The 23,694-nt window shown below is 42.9% G+C and overlaps 1 protein-coding gene across 3 annotated transcripts in view; it reads right to left on the reverse strand.

Moving 5' to 3' along the window:
* Positions 1 to 461: 461 nt before the first annotated feature.
* NTAQ1 (N-terminal glutamine amidase 1) overlaps positions 462 to 23,694 on the reverse strand; it is a 36,074-nt gene continuing 12,841 nt past the window's right edge. For 2 of the 3 annotated variants that reach the window (XM_059672793.1, XM_059672791.1), the window contains one exon: positions 21,491 to 22,169. In XM_059672793.1, the coding sequence (XP_059528776.1) occupies positions 22,060 to 22,169 (110 nt within the window). In that variant the 3' untranslated portion in view covers positions 21,491 to 22,059. Of the gene's footprint in view, positions 548 to 21,490; positions 22,170 to 23,694 lie in introns of those variants that run through there. The other variant, XM_059672792.1, reaches the window with a different exon arrangement.

Genomic DNA, 23,694 nt, shown 5'->3' on the forward strand with positions numbered 1-23,694 from the left:
GGCAGCCCAGCTTCTCAGCGCAGGGAGATAGTAACCTCAGTCTCTCGATGGGAGGAGCTGCAAAACGTTGGGCCATTTTAATCTGTTACAGCATCCAAGAGAAGAAGTAATCCTATCCACTTCAAACTTCACATCTTTCAGCAGAAGTCTTGCCCTTCCTAGCTAAAAATACCCATTTTACTGGCAGAGAAACTGAAAGCAGATTAAACTGACTCCTTAAAAAAAGAGTAAAGAATCTGAAGCCAACCTGCCTGGGGTCAAACCCTCCTCCGCCACCTCCTCGTCGTGCTGGACACTGTGCCAGACCTGCCCCCCTTGGCCCCTCATCTGCAGAACGGGGATGATGACAGCACCTGCACCGCAGAACTGCTGTGCGGAGTAATAGGGTGGACGCAGTTGACGTGATTAATACACTTTGTGTGGTGAGAGCAGTGGTTAACACATAGTAAACTTGACAAAAACGTTTCTTCTATGGATCACAAGGCCACTTTCCATTTTGTTTTTGCATCATGTGCTCGAGGCAGAAAAACCATGTAAAAATCACTGTCTATAAAAAGAAGCATAGTGAGTAAATCAATGACCCCCTCAAACTGTTTAAACCAGTGAGTGGTCTCTGACCATCCCATTAAATAATTTTTAAGCATAAACACAATATATATATATGTATATTTATTTATCTATGCAGTATTAACTAATTATTAGCTAAATATTAACTAATATCTCAAAGCATAATGAACACTTAAGAGTCATTATTAGTAGTGATAGATATAAATCCACATTTCAAATAGTTGTGATCATGTTGAACTTGCTGGCCAATTTTTGGTCAGATCTCATTAGCTTATGGTTCACACCTCAGCCAATGAGGAGGTGAGCTACAGATCGGATCTGAGAGAGACCTTATAAAATAAACAGGCTGAGGCTCAGATACTGGGATGAGACTGCTAATAACCAATAGGAGCTGAAACGCTGCTACAGAATTTGACCTGAAGGTCATCAAGAAAGCCGTTCCCATGGAAACCACAGGAAGAGCCATATAAGATTGGGAGCCAATACTGAAAAAAAAATTATTTTTCATGTTTACACCCCAAACTGAGATTTCCCAATAAGCTAGTTAGAACCATCATATTTAAGAAACCCATATATTTATGAGGAAGAGGCAGGTATATAAGCCAATTAATTTTCATATTCTATAATCAGGTATACATGAGTTTCAGCAGAGACATAATAATACTTAACATATCGAATAGACTTTTCTGTGTTTCAATTTTCTCATCTGTAAAATGGGAATAATACTAGCACTGCCTCATAAGATGGTTGGTTGGATTAAATGAGCTATCTTATATAAAATAGTGCCTGGTGCAGAAGAAATAGGACACGTGTTAGTGTTCAATATTGTAGTTATTATTGTTACTTTTATATCAAATAGGTAGGCACTGTGCTTGATTAACCCAACAATCCTATGAAAGTGTACTAGCTCTTATCCCCAATTTACAGAAGAGGGAAGTGGGCACCGTAGCAGAGGGATTCAAAATTAGCCTGTCTACATCCAGAGTCTGTGGAGCGTAGGGGTTAAGAGTGGCCAATTTTGCTGGGCACTTCCGGGAATGCGAAGGCGAAAGTACTTTTTCCAAAACAGCAACCGAGAAAATGTAGTCCTAAAATAACTTGCAACCCAAAAGCCTGGCTCCAAGCTTTTTTAAAACATTTGCATGAATTCTTCACTCCTGTCACAACTAGAAAGGACGGAAACTCATCACGAGGTCCTGGGCATGCAGATGTGAGCTCGCTGGCCGGTGCCACTGGGGCCCATCCTGGCGTGTTGGTCCTTCAACCCCACAGCCCGCTCTTCTGCAGAAAGCTGCACCCTGCTCCTCAGCCCAGGGCCTGGTTTGGCTTTGGATGCCATACCCTCCAAAGAGGAATTTCAGGTCCTCAAAGTGTAGCCTGGGCCAGCTGTGCCTGCTCTCCGTGTTTATATAACCATCCATCCCAGCTCCCAAACAAGGGATGCTGGTACTGTGTAATTACAGGCTTGCTGGCCTGTCACAGGGGAAAGAAAACACGGGTAATAGCTCCATCTGCCTGTGAAATCCAATCTCTCTCTAGAATCCCAAGAAAGATCCTGGAAAAGGAAGTACCCGGCCAGGTCCCCTAGCACCACCATTCAAAACATCCATTTTTATTAAATAAACAGATTTTGGCCGCCCCCAAGCTAAGCATGACTATGGCCTCATGAATGACATCATCACATCTGGGTAGCATTTTGTTCAATGGAGTGGCTCCTATAAAATTCCCAGCCATATCAATAGCTCCTAAACGTGTCCTTTAATCAAGAAGAGCTAGAGTTCAACTTGAGAAGCATAAAAAAGACATGTTCGCTAATCCTTATTTGTGCATCAATCAGGATTTCAGATACCAAAGCCATGCTTCTCTTTTTCACACTATGCGTTCCTGTTCACTATTCTCATAGGGGAGGGGGAGAAGGTTCCAGTGAAATTAGGTAGACAGAATTAGGTATCAATTCTAAGATGAACATTCTTTTCACACATTTTTATATATATATATATATATATATATATATATATATATAAAATATATATATATATAATTTTTTAATTGATTTCAGAGAGATGAAGGAAGAGAGAGAGAGAGGGAGACAGAAACATCAGTGATGAGAGAGAATCATTGATCAGCTGCCTCCTGCACGCCCCACACCGAGCCTACAACCCGGGCATATGCCCTGATCAGGGATCGAACCGTGACCTCCTGATTCATAGGTTGATGCTCAACCACTGAGCCATGCCGGCCAGGCCTCTTTTCACTTTCAATGTTTGAATCAGACTGCATCTTACAATCCATGGCATCTTAGATTCAATGAAATACAGACTCATGATTGAAACACATGTAGCCCATCAATTCCATTCTTAAATCTTCCCCTGATCGGCCCCCTCCTCTCCTTCTCCACTGCTTTCTCCCCAACAAGAGCCCTCAGCATCGCTTGCCTACAAGTTTGCAAGAGGTGCTTAACCTGTCTCCTCGTCTCCATGTAATTCTCAAACCAGAAATAAAAATCATCGTGGTACCCAATTCACATTTCCTAAACTGGTATTCCGTGGAATACTTTCCTGGGAGGTGTTAATGAGCCCATCATGATGAAAGACCTCTGTGGTCCCATTAAGTTTGGGAAATTCAGCATAGTATATCCTCACCCTGTGTAACACTGCCCATGGATTGTTAAGGGACTTTTTAAAAATGTGTTTTCCCAAAAAAATTATATGCTCAAAAGAAAATATCAGACAACTTTACGGAAGCAAAAGATAGACAAAGTAAACATGTCAAGTCTATATGCATTTTTTGTCGCACAAATTTATTTGGGACTAAATGTTGGTCTGAGCAATAACCTGAAAATTTTGAAGTGTGATCACATTCCTTGTCAAGAGAAGCTAATATAATACATGTTTTCAAGTGGCTTTTAAAATCTAGGGGGAAAACTGCGTTAACTACCAAGGGGCAAATGTATTCTAAAGGAAAAAGGCCCTTTCTTCCTGCCATTGGAATATAGCTTCCCAGCAATTCTGGAAAAGCTACCAACAAAGACAAAAAAATTAGGTTTCAAAGTAGTCATTTTGTGGATGAAGGTAGAAACCTACAATCTTTCCTTCACCACATTTCATATTTAAACCTTCTATTTTTAACCTGATGGTGGGATTCATGGCTAATGCTTATGAGATCGGTGTCTAGACAGTTGAGAAAAACAGGAAATGAGTTACATTGTTGTAGCTTTAGAGAATTTAACCTTTTGTCTTCTAGCTCCAAGCTCTGCTTTAAAAAAAAAAAAAAAAAAAAAAAAAAGCCTTTCTCCTGAGAATTTCGGGGCATTTAAGGAACTATAATCATCCAGGGCCTCTTCAGGGAGCAGAGATGGCTATTTCAGAGGAAGAGGAAAATAGAACATGGATTCACTGTGCTTGGACCATAAAATGAACGTGGCCACTGGGAGGACCAGGTTTACTGTCTGCTTTTGAATTCTAAGCATGTGCTTGCAGCTCTCTGATCATGTGCGCAGGGGCAGGGACAGCCTGGGGAACGCGATCTCCCTCTGTGCTGGATGCACAGTTTGGTGCTGCAGGACTTCAAATGTCCCCCAGCCGCACATGAAAAAGCAGCAGCTGGCATTTATGGGACGCTCTCTATGGGCCAGGCATTGAGGTAAGCGTGTCGCATATATTACCTCATTCAATCCCTGCAACAACCCAAAGGTGTGGTGACTATGATCACTCCCACGTTACCCATGAAGAAATGGAAGCACAGAGAAGTTTAAGGGACCTCACAAGAGTAGCAGAACTGTCATTTGAACCCAAATCAAAAAACTTCTAGACCCTCTGTGCTACACTGGCATGCTCTACTGTTGCAGAGCTGTTGTCAAGATTAAATGAAATGATGTGTGCAATAAACTTATCACAGTTGCTAGCCCATAATAAGCCTCACAATTACTGCTGTTATTTACATGTATAAGTAAAATAATGCTGCCCTTCAGTATTAAGTAGATGCTGGGACTCATCCCCCTGCTGTAAGGTGCACAGCACTTAGTGCTCCTAAGTAGCTATTAAACTGAAAGGGATTGAATAGTGGGGGTGAGGTCTCTTCGACAACCTCGGCCACCTGAATCATAACATAAAACTGAAAGTAAACAAGTACTAGTGACTCTGCAATATTGTAGTGAACCTGTTCTACTTGTTATTGGAAGACAAACAGAAGCCTGCTTAATGATACTCGTGCATTTACCATTTTTCATTTATTGCATTCATTTATTCATTCTCTTGCATTCATTTATTCATTCTTTCATACATTCTTTCAACAGACATTTATCATGTACCTACAGTCTGCAAGACAATGAGCCAAGTGCAAGAGAAATAATAATGAACAACAACAAACAAAAAGTTCCCGACTGGTGTGGCTCAGTGGTTGAGCGTTGACCTATGAACCAGGAGATCTTGGATCGATTCCTGCTCAGGGCACATGTCTGGGTTGCAGGCTCCACCCCTAGTGGGGGGCTGCCTCAGGGTTTGTAGGAGGCAGCTGATTAATGATTCGCTCTCATCATTGATGTTTCTATCTCTCCCTTTCCCTCTCTGAAACCAACAACAAAGTTTTTTTAAAAAAAAAAAAAAAGAACAAAATGTAAAAAGTTAAACAATTTGAAAAATCAGCAATTTTTCTCAGATCCATTAGAAAAGTGAAGTCACGGGGCACAGGGTTGCCCTGAACATTGAAGAGACAGATAAACAGGTACAAAGAATCATAAATGACCAGAGCAGAAGTCAGGAACTGGGGTAAGAAAACTTAAACTATCACTGATGAATTGCTACCGCTCAGTGTAAACATGTCTGAGAGACACAAACCTTAGGAGGTGCCAGTCACCTTCCGGTGAGTTTTACCCCCAGGAGGAGTACCAGGTCCTCAAAATGACTGTGCAATATCAGCTCCTGCTTCCGGACAGAGAGGGAAAAAGAGCGGTTTTAAACACATCAGAGCACTCGGTTCTTCTAAACCAGGCCCGCCTTCAGGAGAAACTGTGACAGAGCTTAATCTGAAGTTTTATCAGAGCCCAACGCCCCTGGAGGCAGGGAAATGCCGTCTCCAGCCTCCTCCAGCTGCACTGCTTCCCCTGAGGAGGGTGGGTCCATGCTGAGAAGCACTGCAGTTCAGAGACTAGGGTCCCCGGCTCATCAAAAGACAGAGCTAACCACAGGATCGTAAAATGCTTCCCTCGCCCCCTCACATTGCATTTACCTTAAAATGAATGTACTCACCACGGCTTTCTATACAGATACACACTGAAGTAAATGTATACGTTTGTCTGTATACAGGCATTTCTTGTCCACTGAGAAGGCCTCAGAGCAATGGTGCTCCAGGAGCAACGAGCACACCCAGCACCAAGATCTTGATTTTAAACACATTCTCCAATAAAAGAGTGATTGGTGCCCTGACCGGTTTGGCCCAGTGGATAGAGCCGGGCCTGCAGACTGAGGGGTCCCGGGTTCGATTCCAGTCAAGAGCATGTACCTTGGTTGTGGGCACATTCCCAGTAGGGGGTGTGCAGGAAGCAGCTGATCGATGTTTCTCTCTCATCAATGTTTCTAACTCTCTATCCTTCTCTCTTCCTCTCTGTGAAAAATCAATAAAATATATTTTTTAAAAAAAGAGTGATTGGTGGGTGGGCGGGAGGGGACCGGGGTGGGGGGAATGTTGCTTCCAAGGTCAGGGCAAGGAAAATACAGGATAAGCCTAGAATAACAAGGAAGTGCATGCCCTCGCCGCGCCGCCCCCCCCCCCCCCCGCCCACCCTACCCCGCGCAAAAAAAAAAAAAAAGCACTCAAGAATGATGGGGCATGTTGAAAGGATACAGGAGCCAACATGATTAAGTACCCAAGGGGTCCACAGTCTCCTCATTTGCCCCAACAAACCCAGGGAGGGCAGAACTAAATCCCACCCTCTGAAATCGACTGTCACAGGGCACGCTAGCCAGTTCTCTTTGCCACCAACTATAGGAACTATTTTTCAAGCCCAGTCCGTATCCTAAGGAAGTCCCCATCACACAGTCAGGGGAGGGCAAGCACCCCAGCCTTTCCCCTGGGCAGCGAGGGAGGAGTCACAACATGCAATGAATGCTCCTTCCAGTAGCATCTCCCCACTTCCCACCCCTGCTTGTGTATTAAGTCTGGCTTGGGGGGGGGGGGAGGGGGAGAGGAGCAATCCTTCGACAACAGGTTGACGAGAGCGCCCTGCTGTAGTGGATGCTGTGGTCTCTGCCCAGACCTGTCCTCAAGACTGAGGCCTGCATTGCCTCCGTGTACCTGTGAAATCGCTCTAAGCTGAAGAAAACTACTCGCCCAAGGTCATGTGCCCTTCCCAGGGGCAATGTGCGTCCATGACTGGTCGGTCCATGTAGACGTATAAAGACCCGGCCTCCTTGCCTCAACAGGGGGCAACTCTGCAAAACCACCTCAGCTCCAACGCTAATGGCGGGCTTTCGTGGTGACTGCGCTGACGTTCAACCAGCCCAGCCCTACTTCCTTTGTCCTCCCACAGGTGCTGATCCCCAAACACTCCCGCATAAACCTCCGGTACACAAGTCTCCATCAGAGTCTTTTCCTGGGAACCTGACTTGTAACACTTGGTGAATTCCACAGATGACGGTCAGTCTCACTCTCCCTTTAGAATCTGCTAACTATTGAATTGGTAGCCGAGTCAAAATTGAGGGGAAATAAGTCCCACTTAGCACCATATTTATGATAGTAACAACCAAAGAGAAACTGATTAATAAATCATGGCAAAACAGCTTCATGAAATATCAAGTATCCAGCAAAAATTGTAAACATTTTTGCAGCAAAATATTCCAGAAAAATGACCATGGTCTAATTAATATTAAGAGAACAGAAAATTGATTCTGGATTGGGGAAAAAAGCAACAAAGAACATCTTTGGAGAAATCTGAATATAGACTGTGTATTAGATAATATTGTTGCATCAATGCTCAATTTCTTGGACATGATCATAATATTGTCAGGCAGGAAAAGGTCTTTGTTTTTAAGAAATCCTGCTGAAAAAAAAAAAAAAAGAAAAGAAATCCTGCTGAAGTATTTAAAGGTAAAATCTTGTGATGCCTGCAACTTGTTTTCAAACGGTTCAGCAAACAATCCTGAGAGAGAGAGAGAGAGAGAGAGAGAGAGAGAGAGAGAGAGAGAGAAGGTAAGGAAGAGGGAATAAGAGGAACAGAGCAACCAAAGAGCAAGAATATTCACTTCCTAGTGATCTTATTCCCATTCCTATGCTAATGCTCCCCCTTGTGTACCAAAAGAGCAGAATGCAGTCATCAAAACGCATTTAAAAACTCCCCTGCACAGCGGGAATGCAAGATGCCAAGATTTAAAGGAGGCCATCAAAGTGTGGCATGTTTTAATGTATTCTTTCCCAATCCCCAAACAACAGTGTAGTTCACGTCAACCCCCACTTTGCTCTCCACGATGGCAAACTCTGACCTTCAGTTCTGGTGGAGAGAGGGCAGGTTTGGCAAGGGGCAGGGAGGAGAGTACCGAAAGCCTTGCCTGTGAAGGGCACAGGCTCTGGAGTCAAACAGATCAGGGGCTGCATCCCACTTTGTCCACGTATTGGCTGGGTGGCCTCTTGGAGCAGTGGTTCTCAACCTTCTGGCCCTTTAAATATAGCTCCTGCCCTAACCGGTTTGGCTCAGTGGATAGAGTGTCAGCCTGCGGACTGAAGGGTCCCAAGTTCGATTCTGGTCAAGGGCATGTACCTTGGTTGCGGGCACATCCCCAGTGGGGAGTGTGCAGGAGGCAGCTGATCGATGTTTCTCTCTCATCGATGTTTCTAACTCTCTATCCCTTTCCCTTCCTCTCTGTAAAAAAGAAAATTCAATAAAAATATATTTAATAAATAAATAAATAAATACAGTTCCTCATGTTGTGACCCAACCATAAAATTATTTTCATTGCACCCTAACCGGTTTAGCTCAGTGGGTAGAGCGTCAGCCTGTGGACTGAAGGGTCCCAGGCTCAATTCCGGTCAAGGGCATGTACCTTGGTTGCAGGCACATCCCCAGTGGGGAGTGTGCAGGAGGCAGCTGATCGATGTTTCTCTCTCATCGATGTTTCTAACTCTCTATCCCTCTCCCTTCCTCTCTGTAAAAAATCAATAAAATATTTTTAAAAATTATTTTCATTGCTACTTCATAACTGTAATGTTGCTACTGTTATGAATCATAATGTAAATATCTGATATGCAGGATGGTCTTAGGCGACCCCTGTGAAAGGGTCGTTCGACCGCCAAAGGGGTCGCGACCCCGAGGTTGAGAACTGCTGTCTTGGAGCATCAGCTTCCTCATGAGTGAAGCAGGAATGATAACGGAATGAAAGGGTAACTGGGAGGATTAAATGAGACCATGCAGCCCAAGACATAGCATAGGGAGTGGCCCATGGTCTAATTAGAGCTCAATAAGCATTAACCAATTATTATGACCTATTAATCTCTTCTTGAGGAGGCTTCTTTTTTTTTTCAATTAAATCTTTATTGTTCAGATTATTACATTAGTTACTCTTTTTTCCCACCATAGCTCCCCTCCACCCAGTTCCCACCCCACCCTCCGCCCTCACTCCCCACCCACTGTGTCATCCATAGGTGCACAATTGTTGTCCAATCTCTTCCCTCACCCCCACACCCCTCCCCCCCCCCCCAAGAATAGTCAGTCCATTCCCTTTCTATGTCCCTGATTCTATTACAATCACCAGTTCATACTGTTCATCAGATTATTTATTCACTTGATTTTTAGATTCACTTGTTGATAGATGTGTATTTGTTGTTCATAATTTGTATCTTTACCTTTTTCTTCTTCTTCCTCTTCTTAAAGGATACCTTTCAGCATTTCATATAATCCTGGTTTGGTGGTGATGAACTCCTTTAGCTTTTCCTTATCTGTGAAGCTCTTTATCTGACCTTCAGTTCTGAATGATAGCTTTGCTGGATAAAGTAGTCTTGGTTGTAGGTTCTTGGTATTCATCACTTTGAATATTTCTTGCCACTCTCTTCTGGCCTGCAAAGTTTCTGTTCAGAAATCAGCTGACAGTCGTATGGGTATTCCCTTGTAGGTAACTGATTTTCTTTCTCTTGCTGCTTTTAAGATTCTCTCTTTGTCTTTTGCTCTTGGCATTTTAATTATGATGTGTCTTGGTGTGGTCCTCTTTGGATTCCTTTTGTTTGGGGTTCTCTGTGCTTCCTGGACTTGTAAGTCTATTTCTTTCACCAGGTAGGGGAAGTTTTCTGTCATTATTTCTTCAAATAGGTTTTCAATATCTTGCTCCCTCTCATCTTCTGGCACCCCTATAATTCGGATGTTGGTATGTTTGAAGCTGTCCCAAAGGCTCCTTACACTATCTTCGTATTTTTGGATTCTTTTTTCATTTTGCTTTTCCGGTTGGGTGTTTTTTGCTTCTTTGTATTTCAAATCTTTGACTTGATTCTTGTGACCCTCTGGTCTGCTGTTGGGAGTCTGTATAATATTCTTTATTTCAGTCAGTGTATGCTTAATTTCTAGTTGGTTCTTTATCACAACATCGAGGGTCTCATTAGATTTCTTGAGGGTCTCACTACATTTATCGGCGGTCTCACCAGTCTTTTCGAGGGCCTTATTAAATTTATCAGCGGCTTCTAGACAGTTCTTTAAAGACCTTAAAAGTGTGGTTTTGAACTCTATATCCAACAGTTTGCTTTCCTCCATTTCTGTCGTTTGTGTCCTGTTTCTTTGTCTCGGCATTTTTTATGCTTCGCTGTGTCGATAGAGTGCCTTTCTGTGCTAAGTGTCCCAATTACCTGAGGTAGACACTCTTGGTGCACCCCCTTGTGGGCTTTGTGCACAGTTTTGTTGTAGTTAAGCCTTGATTGTGACCTCCAGGCCAATTGGCTGTAAGAATCAGCTGTGTCTGCAGTGGGAGAACTTCTGTGCTGGAGACACCCCTCTGGGCCTAGACTCGCTTCAATGGGGCTTTGGTGCTCACTGAGTCTGCCCCCTGATTGTGTCTTTTATGGTTCCACGGAGCTGCAAACTGGATGGTCCCACTCTGACCTCTAGGCTTCCTGGCTCCTGGATCTCTAGGGAGGTGCTAATCTAGCCTTTGCCTGAGGCTATCCAGCAAAAGTCTCCCTGCAGGGCTTGGGCGGGGTGGGTCTTACGGGATCAACAGCGCGGGGTTAGCAATTATGGCTGCTCTCAGTCTTGCCCTCAGAGGCTCTGCTTCTCAGTGTCTCAGTAATCACTGCAAGCCCCACGAAGAGAAAGCTGCCCTAGGGTTCTGAGCGATGCCAGACAGTCCCGCTTCTCCCATACGAGTCTGGGTCCCTAGAGACTTACCCAGAGCTGGAGCTCAGAGCCTGAGACTCCCTCCCAATTGAAAACGATAACCACGCCCTCAGCTGCCACATGCACTCCGCACCTTAGTATTTTACTTTAGCACTGCGCCTCCTCTGAGACTCGGTATGTTTTTCTCTTTCCTCCTAGTTGTAGAACTTGCACTCAGCCACCCTTCCTGTGGTTCTGGATGATGTCTGTTCTGTCTTTTAGTTGTATTTTTGAAGTGGTTGTTCGAGGCAGCAAACTCCGGTGTTTACCTATGCCGCCATCTTGGGTTCTCCAGCACTCTGGGAAACTTTAGAGTTCAGGAGATGGTCCATCGATGAGGTTTCCATGAAAGAGGGGAGGAAGCTTCTAAATGAGTTCCTTAGAACTCCTAGTGCCTTGTAGAGCATAATTTGAAAAATACTGTCCTAGAATATTGGATTTGTGGACTTTACTCTTTGGTGCGAATCCATCCAGTGTTTTTCAGACAAAACTATTACTAATGACATATGAAAGACAAAAAATAAATTTAAAAATTACCCTTCAGGGATTCATGCACTGAAAGGGTTATGTCACTGGATTTATCTTCCCTCATAAGTGATTTCCAAGAAAATAGACTTTTTGAGTTCTCCACCAATTTGCTGCTCAACATTGTGTCTCCTCTTCAGCTTTTCTTTTTTAAAAAATATATTTTATTGATTTTTTACAGAGAGGAAGGGAGAGGGATAGAGAGTTAGAAACATCGATGGGAGAGAAACATCGATCAGCCGCCTCCTGCACATCTCCCACTGGGGATGTGTCCGCAACCCAGGTACATGCCCTTGACCGGAATCGAACCTGGGACCCTTGAGTCCACAGGCTGACGCTCTATCCACTGAGCCAAACAGGTTAGGGGTCCTCTTCAGCTTTTGACACTCTAATCATGGTCTCCTCCAGGGCAGTCACTCTCACACCCGTATCAAGATGCCCAAAGCAGACCTGCAACAGGGACTGTAGGGGAGGGGGATTGGCATCCGCTGTATCTTCTGAAGAACTATTTTGGACACACGAGATGACAAAAGCCCTGAGCAGCATGCCTGGAAGATCACTAAGTATACTTACTAGAAAAAGTAAAGGTAAGACGAAGACAGAGCACATTAAACATGCTATTTTCTTGCTCGGCCAGCATTGCTCAGTGGTTGAGCATCAACCTGTGAACCAGGAGGTCACAGTTCAATTCCAGGTCAGGGCCATGCCCAGGTTGCAGGCTTGATCCCCAGTGGGGGGCATGCAGGAAGTAGCCAGTTAAAGATTCTCTGTCATCATTGATGTTTCTATCACTCTCTCCCTCTCCCTTCCTCTCTGAAATCAATAAAGATATTTTTTTAAAAACCTGTTATTTTCTCCTTGCTTCCTTTTCAATCAACTACTACAAACCCTAACAAATTCTCAAAAATAAAATGTGCAGATCCATCCTTCCCTCCCACCCTTTCCACTGAGGCCTCCCCAGCCCTGACCTCCATCCATTTGCATGTGGAGCCCTTTTCCCTCTGGTCTCCTCCCTCTCTCCCCGCAACCTGCCAACCACAGTGCAAGGACACTCCATGCCTCCTGTTTAAGAGCTCGCCACCAACGCCCCCTCTTTCCTATAAGATTAAGCCCTAAATCTCACCTGGTGGTTCAAGGCTCTCAGGTATTGAAGACACCTGCATGCCAAGACAGGCCACCCATTTCAGTGCTAGGTGCTCACTGCTATATCCACCGTGTTCCTCAGTCTGGAGACCAGCATGAGAAGGAATGCCCTGATTTCGCCTTTGCACTTATTCCAGTGTGTCTGGGTCTATGCTGTGGTCATTCTGGAGTCAGACCCAGGTTCAAACCCGTTCCTCTATGTATTAATTGCATTCCTTTGGAAAAGTCGCCCGTGCCTGTTTTCCCATCTGAAAAACAGGGATAATAATAATCCCTAGGGTTGTTGTGAGGATAACTTTATACACAACAAGTAGCTTGGAGTGGTGCCTGATCCTGAATGAGTGCTATCCTTACGGGTTCCCACAAGTTGTTATTTTCAGATTCTTAAAAAAATCGAGAAGTAGCTACTAAGGCTTTTCTCTCTTTCTGAACCTTTCTGCACCCATATTGCAGCTCAAAGCCACATATGGCCCAGAAACACACCCCTTATCAGCACACACAGCTCCTGCGCTGCTTAGGGGACTCACTCTTACTCACAGCACTGAAACCAAAGGTGAGAACTGTTGAACAAACAGCTAAGAGCAGTGGAACAGAAAAACAACTTGGGGCATTTTTTCTCAGTCCTCTGTGTCTCCTCACCTGAACATGACCTTCACGTTCTGCCGGTGTGGCCCTGGCCGATGTGCCCAGTTGGTTGAGCATCGTTCTGTGTACCAAAAAGTTGCCGGTTCGTCTCCCAGTTGGATCCCCAGTAAGGGGTGTGCAGGAGGAAGCTGATTGATGTTTCTCTTTCACATTGATATTTCTCTCCCCCCTGCCCCCGCCTTTCTCTCTCTCTCTCTAAAAATTCATTTAAAATCTTAAAAAGACAAAGTTCTGTGTGAACCACACATCCTGGCTTTTCCTGATGCTCAGTGCAACCTGAACTACAGATAGCCTCTGAAGCTGTACCTGTTAAAGGCTGTGTTTGTTAAAAAAAAAAAAAAAAAAAAATTTTTTTTTTTTTTTAGTTGTGTGGGTAAATGTGTGAGGGGAAGGTGTGATTTATTCATTTTTTACTTCAATTCTATTTTTAATAAGTAATATATTACACAGGTCTCACAAATCTTAAACACACAGGCGAACATGCAATGATATTTTCCTCCCCTCGCTGACCTCAGCTCCCCAGTTGTCTCCAGGGGCAAGCAATGTTACCAGTTTCTTTGGGATATTGGATATTCTTTTAGATATTATATATAAATACAAGCAAATACATTTATATTATTTCTCTTTGTGTGTATGAGATATGGTCGCTTTATTCTTTTTTATTTTTTATTGAACTTATTTGGGTGACACAGGTTAATACAATTATATAGGTTTCAGGTGCAGAATTCTGTAATACATCATCTCTACACCGTTTTGTGTGTTCGCCACCCAAAGTCAAGTCTCCTTCCATCACCATTTATCCCCCGTACCCTCTTCTACTTCCCTCCCATTTCTCTTTTAATACCCACTCTCTCACTTGCTTTCTAAACTTAACTTTAGTAACTACTTAGCGCATGCAAAAGAATAACAAATACAACCGTCTTCATTTATTTTCCTATTTTCTCCTCCAGTTGTATCATAATTCATTCCATCAGTTCCCACGGAGGAGCCCCCAAGTGGTTTCCAATCTTTTGTTATCCAAAATCCTATACTGACTAACCCCGTTTGTCCATCATCCTACATATGTGCAGTGTATCCATAAGATCCAGTCCTACATGGGAATTACTCAAAGGGTATGTTCATAGGTCACTTCTAGAGTTAAATATCTGGATTGCCCTCCATAGAGATAGCACCAAATTGATTTGTTCATTTTTATGTTGCCAAAAAGCCTAGAGGTCCAATAGCTGGCGGTCATTTAAGTGACAGAGCTCAGAGGATTTGGAAAACAGAAAGGATCTCTTTATAATGACATTTATTGGGTTGTACACTTGAAACCGGTATGGTTTTGCAAACCAATGTCAGTCACAATAAATTCAATTTTAAAAAATTACATTTTAAAAAAATAAGCACTATCTATTTTTTTAACCATAAAGTAATCATATCAAACAACTCCTGGCTTCTTCAGTGCTTGGTGAAGAGTCCAAATATATCCCTTTATTCTGGTTTAATTCCTACGAGGATTGATATTGCTCAGAACTGCCCAGAATTCTTTCCTGTTATGAGGTAATTATTGAATCAAGTTCCACAATACTCTTTTGTTTACTTTAAAATGCCTAATGCCTTAGATACTTAACACGTGCATCTTGGGTTCCAAGTTTTGAAATAAAAATCCCAGCCAAATATAAGATCACTCGACATACAAAAGCATTAGGAATAAGCAGGGTGGTTATTTACTGAAGTGCTTGTCCGGAAATGTAGCCACTGTCGGATTACAGGAAACTCTGAAAAGGGAACGTCATAGCCTCTGGAATTTGGCGTTGAAGACTCAGTAACTACATACAGTGAGTTAAAGTGACGTTCCCAAAGCCAAATTGCTTCTGATGAACCTATTCACAGCAAAAGAAGTGAGTCCATGTGCTGTGGTGCCCCCGGATGCTCTCTGGTCTGACCATGTCCCCGTGACCCAGAGTGGCTGGTCGTCTGGATGGTAGAATGAATGGCCCATGGAAGGCTGAGGCACAGCACCAGCTTGGGGACACCACCCGGTGGCACTGGGGTTCTGTCCTGTAGGATATGCTTTGAGCCAGTGACGGTGCTGCCAGAATTCATGGGTCTGGGCACCAAGGGACAGAAGCGAGGCATCTCTGGCTGCTAAATGCATCGACCCCTCTCCAAATGTTTGCTTCCCTTCTCTGTGACTTTGAACCAAATCCCCTTCGGCTTCAAGTACCAAGAGTGACTTCTGTGATCTGCAACTGAAGTCCCACTGGTGTGCGGACTGAAGTAGCACAGCTCAGGGAGCGGTCTGAGCATCTGTTTTTGTTGTCGTTTGTTTGTTTGTTTAAACAAACTATCCAGTGAATCTCACATTCGCAAAATTTGAAGTTCACTGATAGACGTTCTTTGCAGTCACTACAAGGTAGGTTACTTCGGGTGAAGAGCCTGAAAGGACGCTTCGCCCAGGCCATGGGGAAGCTGGATGCTCCACTCCTGCTCCCTCTACGATGGGAATTTGACTCTAGAATGTGTGTGTGTGTGTGCGTGTGTGTGTGTGTGTGTGTGTGTGTGTGTGTGTGTGTGTGATGGGGGGAGGATGAGACTGGGAACTGGGTAAAATGAACGATGGCAACTGGACCAAACTGGAATGACCTGGATTCCAATCCTGCCTCGCTAGCTATGTGGCTTCGGGTAAGTTATTTTAATTCACTGTGCCTTGGTTTCCCCACCTGTAACATGAAGAGAATTTATCTTATATTGCTGTTTTGAGGACTAAGCAGGTTAATACCAGTACATACAAAGGGTTAGAAGGGCTATCTAGCATATATTAGGCACAGTGTTAGCTGCTTAAAAACACTTTACCATTCAGAGTATAAAATATTCTTTTTCACACACATACACACACACACACACACGCAGTATCATTTGAGCTCTTTCAAAATAACTCTTGCCCCTGACCAGGCATCTCAATTGGTTAGAGCATCATCCCAATATGATGAGGTTGGGGGTTTGATCCCTGGTCAGGGAATATACAAGAATCAACCAGTGACTGCATAAATTAGTAGGACAACAAATCAGTTTCTCTCTCCCCCTAAGTAAATCAATAAATAAAAATTTTAAAAAATAACTCTTAAGGCAACCAAGGCCCAGAGAGGTTAAGGGACTTCCCCAAGGTCACACAGCAATTAATTAACAAAAGCATGTCTGTAATTGGGACCAAGGACTCAAACCTGATTTTTCCTGTATTCCGAGTGCAGGGCCTAAGCCACATCTGACCCCAAGGACGTCACACACAGCTCTTCACCCTGTGGGCCTTGAGAGGGAGGTGACTCATCCATCACCCATAGTTCTAGAAATGGTGTGTGCTAGAACAGTGTGACTGCGTTAACATTTTGCCCCTCAATTTCTTCCTAATGTTCTTCCCCGAAATTGCTCTAAGACTCCAGGTCCCCATGGAAACCTCAGGAAAGACTGCCTGCTGACTCTCAGTGAAATTCTGCTACGACTGCTTCCTTGATAACAAATGGATGTTATTAAAAGCCTGGCCCCAACAGACGCCTGCTGTAGCTCACGGCAAAAGCGACATTTTCCTTGGACTGAGAGGGTGAAAGAGGCAGTTCACTCCCTAGCGCTAGGCTACTGTGAGCTTGGAGGGGAGGGGGGAGAGGAAACCGGAGCCCCAGCTGTCACAGTCAGACGCAGGGCCGGTGCTTTCCATACATGTTTATGACAGAGTGCTGGATGAGGTGTCCACAGAGAGTGTGAGTGACACGAATTAAATCAACGCGTGATCATCTCTGCTATCTGCAGAAGTTGTTTGTAATGTGCTTTCCAGACCAGAAGGTGAAAGAGTGGGGCTTGGAGTTGAGGCTTGAAAGACTGCAAAAGAAACCTGTTTGAAAAAGGACAGTGTCATCTAAAAAAAGAAACAGAATCAAAGGGATGAATTCAAAGAGCAAGAATTTAGCAGCATTTTTCCAGCATGATCCAGAGATTCAGAGGAGGGAGGCTGGATCTTCCAAATTCCTTTGGGGACAGGAACTGCTTCTGCATTAAATATCTGAGGGCTGTTTGTGGAGTACCTGCTGTGTCACCCTGTACTGGGCAGCAGCAGTAGAGGGGAGAATAAGGCAAAGAGAGAGCTCCCAGTCTAGTGAAGGGAGATTTTTTTTTTAAAAGGCTTTAAAACAAATAAATATACAGGATAATTTCAGTTAGTGATAACTGCTATGAAGGGGGGATGGGGCGGGAGGAAAGTAGTTAAGTAGCCTGATGTTGATTTGGGGCGATCAGCTTTCGATAATTGATCAGAGAAGGATCAGCTCAGTTGGAGATGAGACCTGAATGTCAGGGAAATGTGAGCCACAAGAAGATGAGGAAAAAAGGAACTTGCGTCTGAACCCTGAATAAGGACAAAGTTCATCTGGCTTACTTCCCACAAAGCTCCTGAACCTCATGCAAAACAAGAGAGATAAATGGATATCTGTGTTCAGGGTTCCTGAACATTCTGTGAAGGACAATCATTCCACAAATACTGTGGGGCACTTAGAGGGAGGCTTGCATGAGCACAGAGAATCTAACTCCACATGGTACCTCACAGAGTCTTATTTCCAACCCAGTCAAAATACCATGACAAGTGTTTGAATGAGCACTGTATAATTTAGAGAAGGAGGGCTGAATCAAGAGTCATCAATAATTCTGTGACTTAAAAAAAAATACACTTTTTGCCGGGGCCGGTTTGGCTCAGTGGATGAAGCGTCGGCCTGTGGACTGAGGGGTCCCGGGTTCGATTCCGGTCAGGGGCGTGTGCCTGGGTTGCGGGCACATCCCCAGTGGGAGATGTGCTGGAGGCGGCTGATCGATGTTTCTCTCTCATCGATGTTTCTAGCTCTCTATCTCTCTCCCTTCTTCTCTGTGAAAAATCAATAAAATCTATTTTTTAAAAAAAATACACTTTTGCCTCTTTATGAACAGTTAGCTCCACACTATACTTTTCAGGCAGGTATGCAACTCGGCTCCACAGGATCATTCAGGAATCCAGGCTGATGGTGGCTCTGCTATCTTCAGTAAGTAACTTGTGAGGTCGTTCTAGTCATCACCATTCCATCCAGTAGAAAAGGGGGAAACGGTAAGAGGAGTAGGCAGGCAATGCTTCACAAGCCGGGCCTGTAAGCGGCACATCTTTCCCCTTACAATGGTGAGAACCTGGTCACATGGCCACACCTAACTGCAAAGGAGACTGGGAAATGTGGCACAGCAGCCGCAGACCGGTATAACTCTTTTACTCCAGAACAGGGACAGCAAAGTAGAGCCAGGAAGTCAACTCCTCAAACCCCCTGGTTTTATAAACGAAGTTTTACTGGAGCACAGCCACACCCATTCATTTTCATACATTCCACGGTGGTTTTACCTGCTACAAAGGTGGAGTTGAACAGTCATGACAGGGACCTTAAGACCTGCAAAGCCTAAAGTATTTACTATATGGCCCTTTATAGAAACATTTGCTCTCCCCCTTTTCAGGAAAAAATACAACCTAGAATGGATTCGGTGGGACAACTAGCAGTCTACACTTTCAAAATATATCTCAGAAATTCGTTTTAAAGACACAAGGACACCCTAGCTGATTTGGCTCAGTGGCTAGAGCGTCGTCCTGAGGACCGAAAGGTCACGGGTTCAATTCTGGTCAAGGGCACATGCCCAGGTTGTGGGTTCAATCCCCAGTGTAGGGCGTGCAGGAGGCAGCCGATCAATGATTCTTTCTCATCATTGATGTTTTTATCTCTCTCTCTCTTCTCCCTTCCTCTCTGAAATCAAATATATATATATATTAAAAAATGAAATTGTTAAAAAAAGACACAAGGACAAAAATGTTCCTTTAAGCATTTCATGGCATATCAAAAGGCTAAAAACAACTTATAAAGAAAGGACTGTTAAATGAAGGACTGTGCATACCACAGAATACTATGTAACCTTTTTAAAAAATGAGGAAGTTCAGCATGTACTGATTAGAAAAATACCCAAATATATTAACTTTAAAAAGCAAAATTCAGAACAGTTTATTTAGAATGTTGCCATTTGTGGAGAGAATAAAAAACAGAACTTAATACATAATAAAAATTGCTTACATGGGCATAATAAAACTCCTAGTACGATATAAAAGAAACTGAAAACAGAAGTTGTTTCTGGGTAGCAAAGTCAGAAAATTGAAGGACAGAGTGGAGGGAAGTTTACTTTTCACCATATACCCTTTTATACATTTGAATTTGTACAATGTGTATGAACCATCTATTTTCCAAGTAATTAATTAATAATTATCCTGGCTCGTGTGGCTCAGTGATTGTCAACCCATGCACCAGGAGGTCAGGGTTCAATACCCAGTCAGGGCCATGCCCAGGTTGCAGGCTTGATCCCAGTGGGGGGCATGCAGGGGGCAGCCGATCAATGAGTTTCATCATTGATGTTTCTCTCCCTCTCCTTTCCTCTCTCTGAAATCAACAAAAATATTTAAGAAATTAAATGGAGAACAAACACAAAAGAGTTTGCCATTATTTCCATCCTGATCAACCCCTCTTCTAAAAGGCATAACCTTCCTTAAAAGTCATGGCAATGTCTTCAATCAGGAATAGTCAGTGCTGACGAGGGAACCACTTTATATTTCTATATTTGCATCCCTGTTCCACTGTATGTCACATGTTCAGATATACTTTATTTTTCTTATTTTCATAGTCAACTTACAAACTGTATTTCAGCCCCCTGCTTTCTTGAAAGTTCCTCTTTCCAGGCAGTATTTATTCTGTTCACTCACATATGTTGAATATAAAAAGAAACAAACCTGACCTCAGAGAAAAACTAAGCACAGAAAGACAAAAGTAAAAGTTGCTAAGCCTGATAAAATAAGCAACTTTGAACAAAAATCTTGTAAGGGAACCAACCCACCTTTCAGTTCAAACTGACAGTGATCCAATTCACACACGCTGACGAGAAAAGGGAACCCGCTGGCTGATGTAACTGGATAGCTCAATAGTTGGAACTGGCTTGAAACAGACAGATCCGGGCCCTCGGAAATGTCCTTGGAGCTATGGCTCTGCTCTCAGTACTGCTGGGTTGCACTCTGCAGTCAGGCCCTTGTCCTATGGCAGCAAGAAGCCCACAGACTCCCAAACCCCCAGGTCCCTAGCTTAGCAATCCTGATGGAGAGAGAACGCTCTCTTGGAACTCCACACAGCAAATCTGGAGACGACTGTACCAGGTCATTCTTAGACTTGTCCAAGGCTGGGTTCCAAGCCTGGCCCAGTTCAGGCTATATGTATGCCTTTATCTATGGGTCCCCAGGACTACATGAAATGTGCAAAGAGGGGGTTCCCCAAAAGGCACTGTAGGAGTGCTAAGTAAACAGAAACAATAAATGTCCTCTATTGCTACTTACAAGTTAAGACTGTGGCCCCTGGATATTTTAACAGGCTTAAAATGATACACCTTGCTCCCACCCTGGTTAGGGGACAGGGTTTTTCAACTTCAAGGCAAGGTAGCAGAGGTCAAACTACCACACACACACTGTCTGATTTGTCTGCACTAGACATAATTTTGAATCCATAGAGAAAACCTGCTTATACATTAGCAACAACAACAAAAAAGCAATTTGTAAATCAGATGACCATCCTTTGGTCCCTCGGAAAACATTTCGTTCAGGACAAAGTATTTCCATGGTGCAGCCTGCCAAATTTTATCTTCTTCATTTTAGCCACATACTTTTCAAATCACCATTTGAAGGTCAACAAGATATACAAGTTTGAGGTCTATATTTAGCCCTAAATTATAAAATAACTTAAGAGGTTGTATTTGTATTCCTCTAACAAACATTCATTCTCCCAGAATCTTCCTGGTCAGCTGAAACCAATGGATACCTGATATTTCCTTAGACTGGTTGATCCTTGAGTAAGTCATTTCAGTTGTCCCTCCAGAGCACAAGGTAGGAAGTTTATATTAAATTAAGTTTTTTAATAAGCAGAAAACTCATTTAAGATCAAAAGCTTGGGCATCCTTGCTATAAGAAATTACTTATTTTTTACAGTAGAATCAGGAAAACATGAATGAGAGTCGCCGCTATATGCTGGATTAACACCAAACATCTTTTGTTTGGAATTATATGATGAAAGCCAAATTTCCAACACATCTTCAAGAAGGAAGATTGATAAATGTATTTTAAAGCCATAGTTCCATCTACAAATAAGAATATTCTTGGGCATCTCTCAAGTCATCAAAAATGACACAAAATCTTTAAAATCAAAATTGATTTTAAATCAATTTTATTTTATTTTTTAAAAAAACACACATACAAATAGGCCAAACTACATTCAAACCTGAGAGAGCGATAATCTTTTTAAAGAACTTAATAGTCCAAAAAGACTAATACTTCCTGCTGATTCAGCTCACAGTATCAGCCCTCTTCAAGCAGCCACACAATCCCAAACATCATCTGGCCACCTTTCGTGGGTATTAGAGATCCACTGTGCAATGAGCCACACAGCCCTGCCCGCCAGGAGCTTACAGTATAGCTGGAGAAGAACTTAACATCCAGAACAGACACAAAGTCTACCCCTCTATCACAGCGAAAGCAATTACTGGCATAAGTCATCACATGTTTTAACAAATGAGCCGTTAGGACTATCTTGGCAAATATATACACTACATCAAATTTCAACCTGACAGATGAAAAAAAGAAGTTTTTCTGTTTTTGTTCATTCATGTTTCAAGTGAAATGAATTAAAAGAAGAAAACACAGTTGCAAACCAAATGTACCAGGAAGTTTACTGTTCGTGTCCCAGCACTGCTCCATGTTCTACATCCAGATGTCAAGTTCAGTAGTTCTGACTGCCAAAACGATGTACAAATTCAGACAGCGAGTAAACAGCTCCCCACCCTACCTTGGGGTCCATACTGATAAAATCATTCAGGTTCATTTTGGAATCTAAAAAAGTACATGAAAGAAATGTCCACTGAAAATACAATTTGGGTTTAACAGCAATAAAACCACCCAGAAGACCAAAAGTAGGGGGATTTATTCAAACGGGTAAGGGTTCAAGATCACTGCTGTGGTATTCTTGTCGCAAATGTGAAACTTTGATCTAATCAGGACAAAACAGTACAAAAACCCAAACCGAGGAATACCCTACAAAATAACTGACCAGTACTCTTCAAAAGTTTAAAACTTATAAGAGAAAGAAAGAACTTGTCACAGATTGAAGGAGACCAAGGAGACATAATAACTAAACCTAATAGCCTGGACCAGAAAAAAACATTAGTGGGAAATCTTGCAAAATTTACATACTAAGTTCATAGTATGATGTCAATATTTTTCTTATCAATTGTATAATTTTCTTGGTTTCAATGATTACATTACAGTTTACTCAGAATCTGAGTAAAATGTATATAGGAACTTTGTTCTATTTTAGCAAATTCTCTAGAAGTCTGAAGTTATTTAAAAATAAAGTTAAATTTTTAAAAAAATGCATGAATAATCAAACTGCCAATTTACAGGAAATTCAGAGGATACAAAGAGACACCATTAGGAAAATCCAGACTGTTTCTCCCAGACTGTTTCTTCAAGAAATTACAATAAAAACAACTAGATAATCAGCAGAACCAGCAGTTTCACTGAAGTCATCAGAAAGCTGGGGATGCAGGATGACCAAGTACCCGAAATAAAGCACAGACAGGAACCTCCAAGGAGAGATGGGCCAAAGCTCTTGCTTACCTGGGATCGATACCATGCCCCATGTGTGTCAGTAAGTAGGTCAACTAACATTTTTAACAAATTGCTAACGGAAACCTCAACTTCTAACATATAATAGTATTTGTTTTCTGGGCCCTTTAATATAATTAAATAAAAAATTATTACTATCTTCAGGTATTCTTGCTTAAGAAGATCAATCACCCAGCCGGTGTGGTTCAGTGGTTGAATGTCAACCTATGAACCAAGAGATCATGGTTTGATTCCCAGCCAGGGCACACGCTCAGGCTGTGGGCTTGATCCCCAGTGCAGGAGACAGCCAATCGATGATTCTCTTTCATCACTGATGTTTCCGTTTCTCTATCCCTCTCCCTTCCTTTCTCTCTAAAAATCAATAAAAACATTTAAAAAAAAGTGTATAGCATTAAAAAAAAAAAAAAGACACCTTCTCCTCCCCATAAAAAAACCTTTCTTTAGCACAGTGTGCTGACCCTACCACTTTCTAGCCATGCACCTTAGGCAAAGGGCTCAACCTGCACGCACTTCAGTCTATGCACCTATCCAACGTGGAAAATAAAGCTGAACTCGTTGAGCTGTGGTGGGAAGTAAATTAATATGTAAAGGGGATGGCACGAAGCCTGGCACAAAACGGCACTATGACAGGGTAGTCATCAACCCTAAGGAATGGCTCAGAGACCATCAGGGCTGAGGAGGCGGTGTTTCCTGAACGTCTGCTGTGCACAAGGCTCTGAGTTCACATCCA

This window comes from Myotis daubentonii, chromosome 17 (genome assembly GCF_963259705.1).
Source record: "Myotis daubentonii chromosome 17, mMyoDau2.1, whole genome shotgun sequence".
Taxonomy (NCBI): Eukaryota; Metazoa; Chordata; class Mammalia; order Chiroptera; family Vespertilionidae; genus Myotis; species Myotis daubentonii.